The following is a 12,509-nucleotide window of genomic DNA, read 5'->3' as shown; positions in this document are numbered from 1 at the left end:
TAGGATCAAGAACCAATCCCTGCAGAATCCCACTAGAAGTGCTCCCGCTCAATGACAATTCCCCATTTACAATTACATTTTGAGACGGGGTCACAAAGTGAGTAGCCTAACAAGGCGCTGCCTTTGGCCGGCCTCGGCTGCCTGGCCAAATTGCTGAGAACCCATAGCGGCAGTGTGGGAGTCTGAGAAAGGGCCCTTCCCCTGCCCCCACTAGGCTGGATCCCCTCAGAATCATAGAAATGTCAGGCTGGAAGGGACCTCAAGAGGTCACCTAGTCCGGCCCCCTGCACTGAGGCAGGACTAAGGATTGTCTGACTCTGACCATTGTCAGGGAGAACCAACCCCAGGGTTTGTCAAACCTGTTCTTAAAATCCGTAGTGACAGGGATTCCACAACCACCCTAGGCAATTTGTTCCAGTGCTTAACCACCCTGACAGCAACAAAGCTTTAATGTCCAACCTGAACCTCCCTTGCTGCAATTTAAGCCCACTGCTTCTTGTCCTGTCCTCAGTGGCTAAGGAAAACAATTTATCACCCTCCTCCTTGTAACAACCTTTTATGTACTTGAAAACTGTTATCATGTCCCCTCTCAGTCTTCTCTTCTCCAGACTAAACAAACCCAATTTTTTCAATCTTCCCTCATAGGTCATGTTTTCTAGACCTTTCATCATTTGTGTTGCTCTTCTCTGGACTTTCTCCAATTTATCCACATCTTTCCCAAAGTATGGCGCTCAGAACTGGACACAATACTCCAGCTGAGTATCAGTGCTGAGTGGAGCGGAAGAATTCCTTCTCGTGCCTTGCTTACGACACTCCTGTTAATACAGTTCACAATGATTTTTTGCAATAGTACTACACTGTTGACTCATGTTTAGCTTGTGATCCACTATGACCCCCAGATCCCTTTTTGCGGTACTCCTTCCTAGGAGTCATTTCCCATTTTGTATGTGTGCAACTGATTGTTCCTTCCTAAGTGGAGTACTTTGCATTTATCCTTATTGAATTTCATCCTAGTTACTCTAGACCATTTCTCCAGTTTGTCCAGATTATCCTATCCTCCAAAGCACTTGCAACCCCTCCCAGCTTGGTATCATCCACAAACTTTATAAGTGTATTCTCTATGCCACTATCTAAATCACTGATGAAAATATTGAATAGAACTGGACCCAGAACAGATCCCTGCGGGACCCCACTCATTATGCCCTTCCAGATTGACTGTGAACCACTGATAACTACTCTCTGAGTGGTTTCAGAGTAGCAGCCGTGTTAGTCTGTATTCGCAAAAAGAAAAGGAGGACTTGTGGCACCCTAGAGACTAAGGTGCCACAAGTACTCCTTTTCTTTTTACTCTCTGAGTGCGGTTTTCCAGCCAGTTGTGCATCCACCTTACAATAGGCCCGTCTAGGCTATGTGTCCCTAGTCTGCTCATGAGAAGGTCTGTTGAGACAGTATGAAAAGCCTTCCTGCAGCCTTGAGGAATAGGAGAGGGACAGACACCGGGTTGGGTCAGGATCAGGGTTGACGGACAGAGACTGGGATGGGACAGGGTGCGGCTGGAGTGAGATCAGGGCCCAGGGACAGCAAGTAGGGTGGACTCACCTCTTTGAGGAATGCCCTCTGGGTCTCCTCATCAAAGCGGATCAGTTCCTTCATGACCATCACCTCGCCCGTCTCCCGGTGCGTCACCTAGCAGAGAGGGGCAGAGCATTGTGGGAGCAGCCACACCCCGCAGCTCCCTGCCGCAAGGAGCATTTCTCAGCTGGGTGGGGCTGCAATGGATGCTGGAGTGGGGCACAGCTGTCCCCTCTCTCTCCTCTCTATGGCAACTACTGGGAGACCCACCTCCCCATGTGGGGGGAGTGGTACAGGATAATAGGGGGACAAAGGAGCTGAGCCCATCACATGGATGACACTGGGAGAAGGGATAGGGATCTCCAATGCAAGCCCTGACAGTGGCCTGAGGGGCCTGGCCCCTTCTCTCCTGGGCTCTCAGCTGAGAGAGTGGGGAGGGGTCCCCAGGGAGCACGGCGCGCGGGAGGGGGCTGGGTTACTGGATGGGTGGATATGGGTGCCAGCAGAGACCCGAGCTGGGTGGGCGGTACCTTGATGGCCTGTCCAAAGCAGCCCTTCCCCAGCACCTCGCCGTGGATCAAGTCTGAGGGACGGAAAATGCGGTGCGCGCGGGAGACGACACGGAGCGACTCAGAGCGGCTGATGTCCTTGCGCTGGGAGGCAGGAGAGCCCAAGGAGCTGGAGCACGGGGACTTGTCAATGCTGCAGCTCCTCCTGCAGAGCCAGGCAAAGCACGCAGCAAATCAGCTGGGCCATGGCCGCAGGGGCCCCAGGCTCTATCCCACCGGAGCTCTCACCCCCCCAACCCTTCCCTCAGCCCATCCAGCAGCGTGCTGGGCAAGCTTGTAAAAGCTGTCCTTACATGACTGTCCTCTGGCTCATGGCACTAGCCTCACCACCAGGCGTGCAGGCCGGCAAGCGCTGGGGGCTGTGCAGATTGGCCATGGGGCTGCCCTCCAGCACCGACTCTCGGGCCACCACCTCGTGGGGGTCGTGTTCTATGGTCAGCTGGAGGAGGCGGCTGGTCTCCTGGATCAGCAGGTCAATCTGCAGGCACAGAGTGAGGGACTCAGGTCCCTGGGCAGCTGCCTGGGCCCTGCTGGCCGGCTGGGGGAGCATGGGGAGGGGGCTTACCTCGTCCAGCGGAACATGTCTGATGGGGGTGCCGTTGATCTCCAGGATACGGTCCCCAATGTGGATGGAGTTCTTCATGTCGGGGCTGATGCAGTCAGGGTCCACTCTGGGGGCAGGGCACACACAGTGCTGTGAGCTCCCGCCACACCTGCACGGGGACAGGCTCACGCAGGCCCCACGTCCAGTCCCCTGGCTGCAGTTCCAGGGTCCCAGGCATCCCCACCCCACACAGCAAAAAGGCTTTCCGGTTTCACCCACCAGTGCCCCCTCCCCCCAACCTCCTCCATACAAAATGACACCTGGTCACCCTCAGCACCACAGGCTCATGCCCCAGCCACCCCTGCAGGAGACTGGCCCAGGCACCACCATCCCCAGGAGCTACCTGTGTCCTCCACCCCATTTGAGGTGGGGGAATTCTCCCCTGTTCTCGGGGCGGGGGGATTTTCCCCTGTTCTTGGCTGCTCAGCAGCCCCTCAGCCAAAGGGGCTGGGGCGGGTTTCGGTGCTGCACACACAGCTCCCATTACAAGTGGCTCTGCTTGGGCCCCTCCTTGCTGGCTCTAGATGGGATGTGACCTCCCACCCCTCAGAAGGGTGAAGCAGGGTGTGTGCGTGGGGTGGTGGGGCTGGATTCAATCTGCAGGGCTCTTTGGCCTCTTCCCCATGCACAGAGCCATGAGAACTGGCAGAGGGGCTCCCACTGCACCAGGGAGATCTGTGCCCACTAGCCCCAAGCCTGCTGCCTGTGCCTGCCCCCCCGGGCCCCCTGCCGCTGATGCTAGAGCATTGGCCTCCTCCCCTGGGGCAGATACATACTCTCGGACCCGGACCGTGTGGGCGTGTTCTGAGCCACAGCCCTGGGAGCTGCAGTGCTGGTCGATGGACACAGAGAACCCTCGCTTCCCGTCGCTGCAGGCCGGGATGGACACCAGCGTGACAGTGTGCGGGATCCGGGCGCCCGGGGAGTCCGGCAGGATCTGCTCTATCACCGGGGTCACCACCATCTGGTAATAGCAGTGCCCACTGGGAGGGGTGGGGAGGAGGGCAGCGGGTCAGACCCAGCGCGGGGAGACAGGAGAGAAGCCAGGACCAGTTTGTCAGCAGTTTTCCTTTGCAGCTGGGCTCAGGGCAAGGGGGACCCATGGAGGGGAACAGCCCTGCCCAGGAGAGGCAGTGAGCAGCGGGCTGGGGCTCACCCCGTGCTCCCTAACAGTGCATTTCAGTCTGTGGCATGTCCCAAGAGGGACTCCCAGCCTGGAACCCACAGACTAGACCTGTCCCAAGCGGTGTGAGGGGACTGGCTGAGCACCCACCCTGCAAAGTGCCACAGCTGGGCTATACTCTGCCCCACTCTCACCGTGTGTCCGAAGGCCACACTGGATGGGGCCCCAGGAACAGGAGCACAGTGCGGCCATAGCAGACCCAAGAGTTAGGGTGACAACACAGGATGGCCCAAATCAGGCCACTGGCCACTAGTCCAGTAACCCCCCCCCCCACATGCCGGAATGGATCAGCCCATTGGCCACTAGCCTGGTACCCCCCCGCCAGCTGGAATGGATCAGCCCGCTGGCCCCTAGTCCGGTACCACCCCCCCGCCTGCCGGAATGGATCAGTCCATTGGCCACTAGTCCGGTACCACCCCCCCGCCTGCTGGAATGGATCAGTCCATTGGCCACCCACTGGAATGGATTAGCCCATTGGCCACTAGTCCGGTACCCCCCGCCTGCTGGAATGGATCAGCCCACTGGCCCCTTGTCCAGTACCCTCCCCCCCCGGCCTGCTGGAATGGATCAGTCCATTGGCGACTAGTCCGGTACCGCCCCCCAGCCCACTGGAATGGATCAGTCCATTGGCCACTAGTCTGGTACCTGCTGGAATCGTTGCCACTGCTCTGTTTCCGGTGCGCCCCTGTGGGTGTGACTGCCCCTGTAGGGGGCATGATGCTGGCCCGGGTAGGAGGGGATGGGGGGGCAGGGGAAGGACATGACCCTGGCCCTGGGGGGGAGGGGATGTGACTCGACTATGGGGGGTGGGGAGGGGCGTGCCCCTGGCCCTGGGGGGGAGGGTCGTGACCCTGGGGGAGGAGGGGACGTGACCCGGCCCTGGGGGAGGGGTGCTGGGGGGGAGGGTCGTGACCCTGGGGGAGGAGGGGACGTGACCCGGCCCTGGGGGGGAGGGGTGTGGCCCGGGGGGAGGGACGTGCCCCCAGCCCCACGTACCAGTAGAGCTTGGAGCGCTCCACCAGGGCGTAGGTGTCACCGTCTCCGATGAACGCCTGGCAGCTGAGGCAGAGGAAGCACTCTGGGTGGTATTTCTGCTCCCCGGCCACCTGCACAGGGGACACAGAGCGAGGGCTGAGTGCGCCCCCCACCGCTCAGGGAGCAGCCGGACGAGCGCTGGGCCAAGCATCCTGCCCATTTCACTCCTCTGCTGTGACTGGAAGAGCCTCCTGCCGCTGGGCCTGAGCCCCACAGGCTGCTGGCCCCATGGCTGGACAGGCGCATGGGGCTGGCTCACGGTGGGGCTAGGCCAATGCTGGGGTGAGGCAGGAGTCACATCCTGCATCCCTGCTCTGAACCCCAGCAGCCCGAGCTTGGGCCCCTTCATGGTGCCACTGGCAAGATCCACTTCCCTGCTGCCCTGTGCCCTAGCCCATTCCTCCTCCCTGGTCCTCTACCCGTGAGCTCTGCCCATGGACACAGGGTCCCATTCACTGGTGCCAGGTGGCTCCTTGGCACCAGCATACTGTACGACACAGCAGTAAGGCCCCCTGGGAAACTCCCCCACGTTGGGGCCCTCCGGCAGGACAGGAACCAGCTCTGCCAGCTTTCTGCCTCCTCTACAGGAACCCCAGCACCTGGGGTGCTACACCAGCTGGAGCAGGTCTGGCCAAGGCAGCGCTTTGCCCCACTATCCCTCAATCGCATTTGGGGCACAAGGGATGGCAGCCCTGGGCCCCCTGGCAGCCCTGGGCCAGGCTCTGAAGCAGGATTACCTCAACTCCTTCCCTTCTAAGGGGTTGCACCAGGGGTCCTGCCTTCAGGGCCTGGATTCCTGCTCCCTGCTGCAGGATTCTGCCTCTCACTGGCTGTGCGCTGGGAGCTCACCCCCAGCCAGGCAGTGAGGGGGGGGGAGTGCAGTGAGGGGAGCCTGCCAGGCAGGGGTCTGTCTGAGGCGGCATGGAGTGATGGCCTCATGCCCTTGCAGGGAGGGGCCTGGCCCTTCTCTCCTGCTTGGGGAGCCACAGCCAGGATCACCGGGCTCTGCTCGGGGTGCCTCACAGAGAAAAAAGCCAGACAGGCTCTGGGCTGGAGGGAGCCCACAGTGAGAGGAGATTCAGAGAGCTGGCCAAGGGACAAGTAGGGGACAGGGACAGCGCTAAGACCCTGCAGAGCCCTGGCAGGGAGGGCAGCTACTTGGCCAGGGCTCCTCAGGAATCACAGGATTAGATGTAGTCAAGGAAAACACGGCCTGATGGCCAAGTCAAGGCTGCTTATGACGTGAGGCCAGGTCAAGGCTGACTTATGAGGAGAGGCTGAGGGAACTGGGATTGTTTAGTCTGCGGAAGAGAAGAATAAGGGGGGATTTGATAGCTGCTTTCAACTACCTGAAAGGGGGTTCCAAAGAGGATGGATCTAGACTGTTCTCAGTGGTAGCTGATGACAGAACAAGGATCAATGGTTTCAAGTTGCAGTGGGGGAGGTTTAGGTTGGATATTAGGAAAAACTTTTTCACTATGAGGGTGGTGAAGCACTGGAATGCGTTACCTAGGGAAGTGGTGGAATCTCCTTCCTTAGATATTTTTAAGGTCAGGCTTGACAAAGCCCTGGCTGGGATGATTTAGTTGGGGATTGGTCCTGCTTTGAGCAGGGGGTTGGACTAGATGACCTCCTGAGGTCCCTTCCAACCCTGAGATTCTATGATTCTATGCTGAGGGTGAGAGCTCTTCACCCCTGGATGTAGAACGCCCAGGGTACTACATCCTGTGGCTGGGGTGGCAAAGAGCCCCTCCCTGCCCTGTGCTTGTAAACAAGGGGAAGTGCCCTGCACTGCTGCACAGTCACATGGCTGGCCTCCCCAGACTGGCCTTTCCCCGCTGTGGCAATGACAACACTTGACTGAAGCACCCAGGGAGACGGGAAATGCAGAGGCAGGGCTGCCTGGAAGGCACTTGCTGGCTCAGGCAAGACGTGTACAGGCTAAGCCCTGGGATTCGGAAAGAGACTCAAGCATGAAGGCGAGCTGCCATGGGGGAACCCCTGGGCTCAGCCTCAGAGGCCCTGTCCCTGCGGGAACCCCTGGGCTGAGTCTCAGAGGCCCCGTCCACGGTGGAACCCCTGGGCTCAGCCTCAGAGGCCCTGTCCCTGCGGGAACCCCTGGGCTCAGTCTCAGAGGCCCTGGCTGTGGGGGGGACCCCTGGGCTTAGCCTCAGAGGCCCTGTCTGCATGTGCTGGGGAGAAACTGTATAAACCCAGCAGGACGGCGTTCATGAACTGAAAGGCAATTGATTGGCAGGTGGTGACTTTCGGATGTAAACATCCCCTCCAGCCCAAACCCTGCATGCCAAGCGGGCGCTGCAGCCCCAGCACGGCACTGACTAGCACAGCTGCTCGCACAGGGAAGGTTGGGAGTTTGCCAATAAAACCTGCGCCAAATCACTCCCCACAGAGCGCCCACCAGACAAACAGAAGCGAGAGGTATCAGCCGTTCCGTGCTGCCCACGCTGATTGAGACGCAGAGTGAGTCACAGATAGGGAGGTGAGACTGCCGGCGCTGCCAACGTGGGGGTCCCCAAGAATAGAGGACAGGAGGTTTGAGTCGCTTTTGACGTTACAGTGTCCCGTTAACTCCTGGGGCTGGAACCGCTCTCACCAGGCGTGACTCCACTACCATCTTACTGGGGTCCCGCCAGGGGTGCTGAAACCACGTATTTGGGTTGTTATTGCTACTTCCAGCCAGGGGGTGCGGCAGCCTCTCCCAGCATCCGTAGTTCCAGCACCTATGGGTATCACTACTGACCCCCTGTCCGCAAAGAGGGTGGATATGGCTCTCGACCACCTTGGCTCACCCTGGCTATTCTCCCAGCTCCCTGACTAATTGCAACTTATCTGCCTCAGGCAAGAGGTTACAAGTTTCCATCCAAAATCCAATGACATTAGTGATAGCAACAAGCCCCCCCAGTCCCAGCTCCAATGGCCGAGGGGCCCCGGTTGCTGGAAAGCAGCGTCCCTCCTGGCCCTCCCCTTCGTGGGCAGTGGCCGCAGCTCCCGGTCTGGCCCTTACCTGTAGCATGGTGCTGTTCCAATTCCCCTGCTGGTGCATGAGCCTGGCTTCTCCTACCATGGTGCTGGGTAAGTGTAACAGGCTCCCTGCTGTGTGTGTGACTTATTTACTCGCCCACTGCTGGAAACTACTCCCTTTCCAATGACCTCATCTCCAGATGACACCAGCTAGCACCACCCACATCTTCAGCTTGAGCCCCAGGTCATGTCCCAGGCTGCCCCGCGGAGAAGCTGGGCTGGAAATGTCCAGTCACTGCTAGCCACAAGACCACTGGCTTAGTGGGAATCCCCAGCACCCAAGGAGCCCTGGGTCTGAGTCTCTGCTAGCCTACACGCTGAGATAGCATTGATCCCAGTTCCAGTCTGCTTTTAGCAAAGCTTTTGACACTGTCTCCCACAGTATTCTTGTCAGCAAGTTAAAGAAGTATGGGCTGGATGAATGCACTATAAGGTGGGTAGAAAGTTGGCTAGATTGTCGGGCTCAACGGGTAGTGATCAATGGCTCCATATCTAGTTGGCAGCCGGTGTCAAGTGGAGTGCCCCAGGGGTCGGTCCTGGGGCCAGTTTTGTTCAATATCTTCATAAATGATCTGGAGGATGGTGTGGATTGCACTCTCAGCAAATTTGCGGATGATACTAAACTGGGAGGAGTGGTAGATACGCTGGAGGGCAGGGATAGGATACAGACGGACCTAGACAAATTGGAGGATTGGGCCAAAAGAAACCTGATGAGGTTCAACAAGGATAAGTGCAGGGTCCTGCACTTAGGACGGAAGAACCCAATGCACAACTACAGATTAGGGACCGAATGGCTAGGCAGCAGTTCTGCGGAAAAGGACCTAGGGGTTACAGCGGACGAGAAGCTGGATATGAGTCAGCAGTGTGCCCTTGTTGCCAAGAAGGCCAATGGCATTTTGGGATGTATAAGTAGGGGCATTGCCAGCAGATGGAGGGACGTGATCGTTCCCCTCTATTCGACACTGGTGAGGCCTCATCTGGAGTACTGTGTCCAGTTTTGGGCCCCACACTACAAGAAGGATGTGGATAAATTGGAGAGAGTCCAGCAAAGGGCAACAAAAATGATTAGGGGACTGGAACACATGACTTATGAGGAGAGGCTGAGGGAACTGGGATTGTTTAGTCTGCAGAAGAGAAGAATGAGGGGGGATTTGATAGCTGCTTTCAACTACCTGAGAGGTGGTTCCAGAGAGGATGGTTCTAGAATATTCTCAGTGGTAGAAGATGACAGGACAAGGAGTAATGGTCTCAAGTTGCAGTGGGGGAGGTTTAGGTTGGATATTAGGAAAAACTTTTTCACTAGGAGGGTGGTGAAACACTGGAATGCGTTACCTAGGGAGGTGGTAGAATCTCCTTCCTTGGAAGTTTTTAAGGTCAGGCTTGACAAAGCCCTGGCTGGGATGATTTGATTGGGGATTGGTCCTGCTTCGAGCAGGGGGTTGGACTAGATGACCTCCTGAGGTCCCTTCCAACCCTGATATTCTATGATTCTATGATTCTATGGGCAGTGCTCCACAGCACCTCAGGCGCCGGGCACCGGGGTAAATGACTGCACATGGTCAGGCCTCGCACCCAGGTTGGGCTGGCCACACAGAACCCTGTGCCCCTCACTTTAAGCTATTCCTTAGGTGCACCCACATTCAGACTGCTTGCAGGGGGCAGACGCCTCTGCTCTGGCAAATGGTACTTACCATGACCAGCCCCTTGGTGATCTGCTCCGAGCAGCCGTGGCACAGCTCCCCGAACCTGGCCCAGTAGTCCTTCTTGCAGTAGAGGCGCCCATCCTTCTCATAGTACTGGTGGGACAGCAGGGCCCCGCACTCGCAGCACCTGCAGTAGCAAGAGGACGGCAAAGCCCTTTGGAGAGCCTGCCCGTGACCCATCGGGATCCGAACGAGGGCACCGTGCGGGCCTGCCCCTCCCTGCCGCCTGGCCACAGGAAAGCCGCAGCACCATGGGGCTGGGTCGCTCCTGCTGGGCGCTACCTTCCCAAACGGCTGCAGGGCTGGGCTCTGGGCCCTTGCAGAGGAAATCCTGCCTGTCAGCGGAATCTGTAGCCCCAGCCCCTGGCTGTGTGCCCCACAGCAGAGGACTAGCTGATGTGCTGCGGGCATAGGGGCTGCCCCAGCTAGTGCCCAGCCCTCCGCGCTGAGCTGCCTTTCATCCCTCCTGTATGGCCCTGCTGGTGTCTTCTCCTTGTCACCTACCCCGCACCCAGCCCAAGCACCCCTCCCTCACACACCTGCAGGCCAGAGACCCCCAGCCCCTGTGACCTTACAGACCTCACTCCTCACCCCCTCGCTAGCCCACCCCCGTCAGCCTCAGCCCATCCCCAGCCCTGCTGCTGTCCCAGGGACTCCAGGGGAATTGCACCAGGTGTGTATTGGGTCCAGCCGGCTTTGCCTCCCCTCCAGCTCAGACTGCATCCTGCTGGCCTCTCCCAGGCCTGCTCATTTCCCCTGGGCTCACAGTGACAACACAGGACGCTCAAGCTGCCTCCCAGCACAGTTAGTGCTCAGCCCCTCCCCCCATTCCTGGTCATATCCCAGCTATGCTCAGCCCCCCCCATCGTATAACTGCCCCGGCTATGTTCAGCCCCTCCCCCATCATGTAACTACCCTGGTGACGCTTACCCCCCCCGCCCCCGTGCAGAGGAAGAACAGACTGTGTGGGTGACCCCAAGCTGACGGGACCTTAGGGCTGCAACCTGACGGCATCTGCGCAACTGGGAAGCTCTTGAACCCTGACCCCACCTGTGTGGGCACCTCTGAACTGTGCCCTGTGCCGAATCCCGATGGAGAGAGAGCGAGACTGTCGCTCATCTGGCAGGGGGCTGCCAGGCTCCCGTGGGCTTCTGGGAGAGCTGCCGTTCCAGCTCTCGGTGCAGGCGTTCATACTCAGGGTATGTCTACACTGCATGTAGACACCCCCTGACTTGGGCTAAGGGGCTGTTTACTTCTGGTATAGACGTCCGAGCTTGGGCTCTGGGATCCTCCCACCTCACAGGGTCCTACAGCCTGAGCCCTGCGCGCCCGGGTCAGTGGGCGTGGACCAGCTGCTGGCGTCTAACTGCAGTGCACACACACCCAGAGTGATCAAAATCACTGCACGTTACTCTGGGCTGCCAGCACTTCTCCTAGAGCCTAGCACCTCTGGGTCACCTGGCGGGCTCCGCAATGGAGACGGAGCCAAAGGCTCCATGGACTATGCTCTGCAGGGGATGGCAATAGTCGGCAGACTGGGCTTTGATGGCCGGTGGCTATCAGCACTTACAGCACCACAGCAGCCTGCTGCCTTGGGGAGAGCCATGGTCCTACCGCTCCGGAAAAAGCCATCACCATCCTGTGCCCTGTGTGTGGAAGAGACTGCAGCAGCCAGGCCACGAGCCACCCAGGGCCATTTCCTGTCTCTGATCATGGCTATTGCAGAGGGCTCCAGCATGTGGCAATCCCCATCCTCTGACCATGAGATGAGAGGGCCCTGCTCGCTGTGCGCCCTCCAGCCAGCCGACAAGGAGCTCGCCAGCCCAGGCACCAGTAGCTAGGTGACTCCCAGCTGCCTGGTCCCACACAGACTGTCTTCAATATAGTGATGCCCAGGTCATGCTGGCTTCCAGTTCCCTTCTCCTCCATCCCCTGCTCACCCTAGGGAATGAACCAGCTGTCAGATCTCAGGCCCCAGTCCCAGGATTCCTTGCCACGTGCAGTCTCTACGTGCGTCCCATCCCCTGGCTCACACAGACACCCCATCTCTAATTCTACCCCTCCCCCCAGCTCACACAGACAGCCCCATCTCTAATTTCACCTCATCCCCCGGATCAAACAAACTCCTCCATCTCTAATTCCACCCCATCCCCCAGGGCTCACACAAACACCCCCATCTCTAAATCCACCCCATCCCTCCGGCTCAAACAGACACCCCCATCTCTAATTCCACCCCTCCCCGCAGCTCACACCGACACCCCCATCTCTATTTCCACCCCTCCCCGCAGCTCACACCGACACCCCCATCTCTATTTCCACCCCTCCCCCCAGCTCACACCGACATCCCCACCTCTAATTCCACCCCTCCCCCCGGCTCACACTGACACCCCCATCTCTAATTCCACCCCTCCCCCCGGCTCACGGAGACACCCCCCACCCATCTCTAATTCTGTCCAGTCTGCAGTTCACGTCTCCCCTGGTGTCTAATTGTGGCCGAGCTCTGTAGTTCAGGTGACCACAGCTGGTCTCTAATTGCATCCCAGCTCCGTAGCTCGGGTAGCCACTGCTGGCCTCTAATTGTGTGCTGTCCATGTTGCCTGCCGGTCCCCCTCTAATTCCAGCCTGGCACCATGGCTGAGGGAGCCCTGCCTCAGAGGTAGGTTCCCAAGTGTGGTAACGGTGTGGGGCACTGGGAAGGCATTGGCTGTGTTTGGGTCCCTACTTGCTCTTGGTTTCCCCTGGTGTGGGGGGAAGAGGAAGTGGTGTCACAGAGTCATGTCCTGTTTGCATGCGGATTGCAA

The 12,509-nt window shown here is 58.7% G+C and overlaps 1 protein-coding gene across 4 annotated transcripts in view; it reads right to left on the bottom strand.

Moving 5' to 3' along the window:
• Positions 1 to 12,509, bottom strand: part of LIMK1 (LIM domain kinase 1) — a 39,258-nt gene that overhangs the window by 11,589 nt on the left and 15,160 nt on the right. For 2 of the 4 annotated variants that reach the window (XM_037880673.2, XM_037880676.2), the window contains 7 exons: positions 9,697 to 9,835; positions 4,925 to 5,034; positions 3,522 to 3,728; positions 2,707 to 2,812; positions 2,435 to 2,619; positions 2,103 to 2,286; positions 1,600 to 1,686 (listed from right to left, as the gene is read on the bottom strand). In XM_037880673.2, coding sequence (XP_037736601.1) covers positions 1,600 to 1,686; positions 2,103 to 2,286; positions 2,435 to 2,619; positions 2,707 to 2,812; positions 3,522 to 3,728; positions 4,925 to 5,034; positions 9,697 to 9,835 — 1,018 coding nt within the window. Of the gene's footprint in view, positions 1 to 1,599; positions 1,687 to 2,102; positions 2,287 to 2,434; positions 2,620 to 2,706; positions 2,813 to 3,521; positions 3,729 to 4,924; positions 5,035 to 7,988; positions 8,120 to 9,696; positions 9,836 to 11,278; positions 11,605 to 12,509 lie in introns of those variants that run through there. The other 2 variants (XM_037880675.2, XM_037880677.2) reach the window with 2 other exon arrangements.

The sequence above is a fragment of the Chelonia mydas genome, chromosome 17 (assembly GCF_015237465.2).
Source record: "Chelonia mydas isolate rCheMyd1 chromosome 17, rCheMyd1.pri.v2, whole genome shotgun sequence".
Classification (NCBI taxonomy): Eukaryota; Metazoa; Chordata; order Testudines; family Cheloniidae; genus Chelonia; species Chelonia mydas.
Note: the sequence above shows the minus strand (reverse complement) of the source record. Positions and strands in the feature narration are given on the sequence as shown.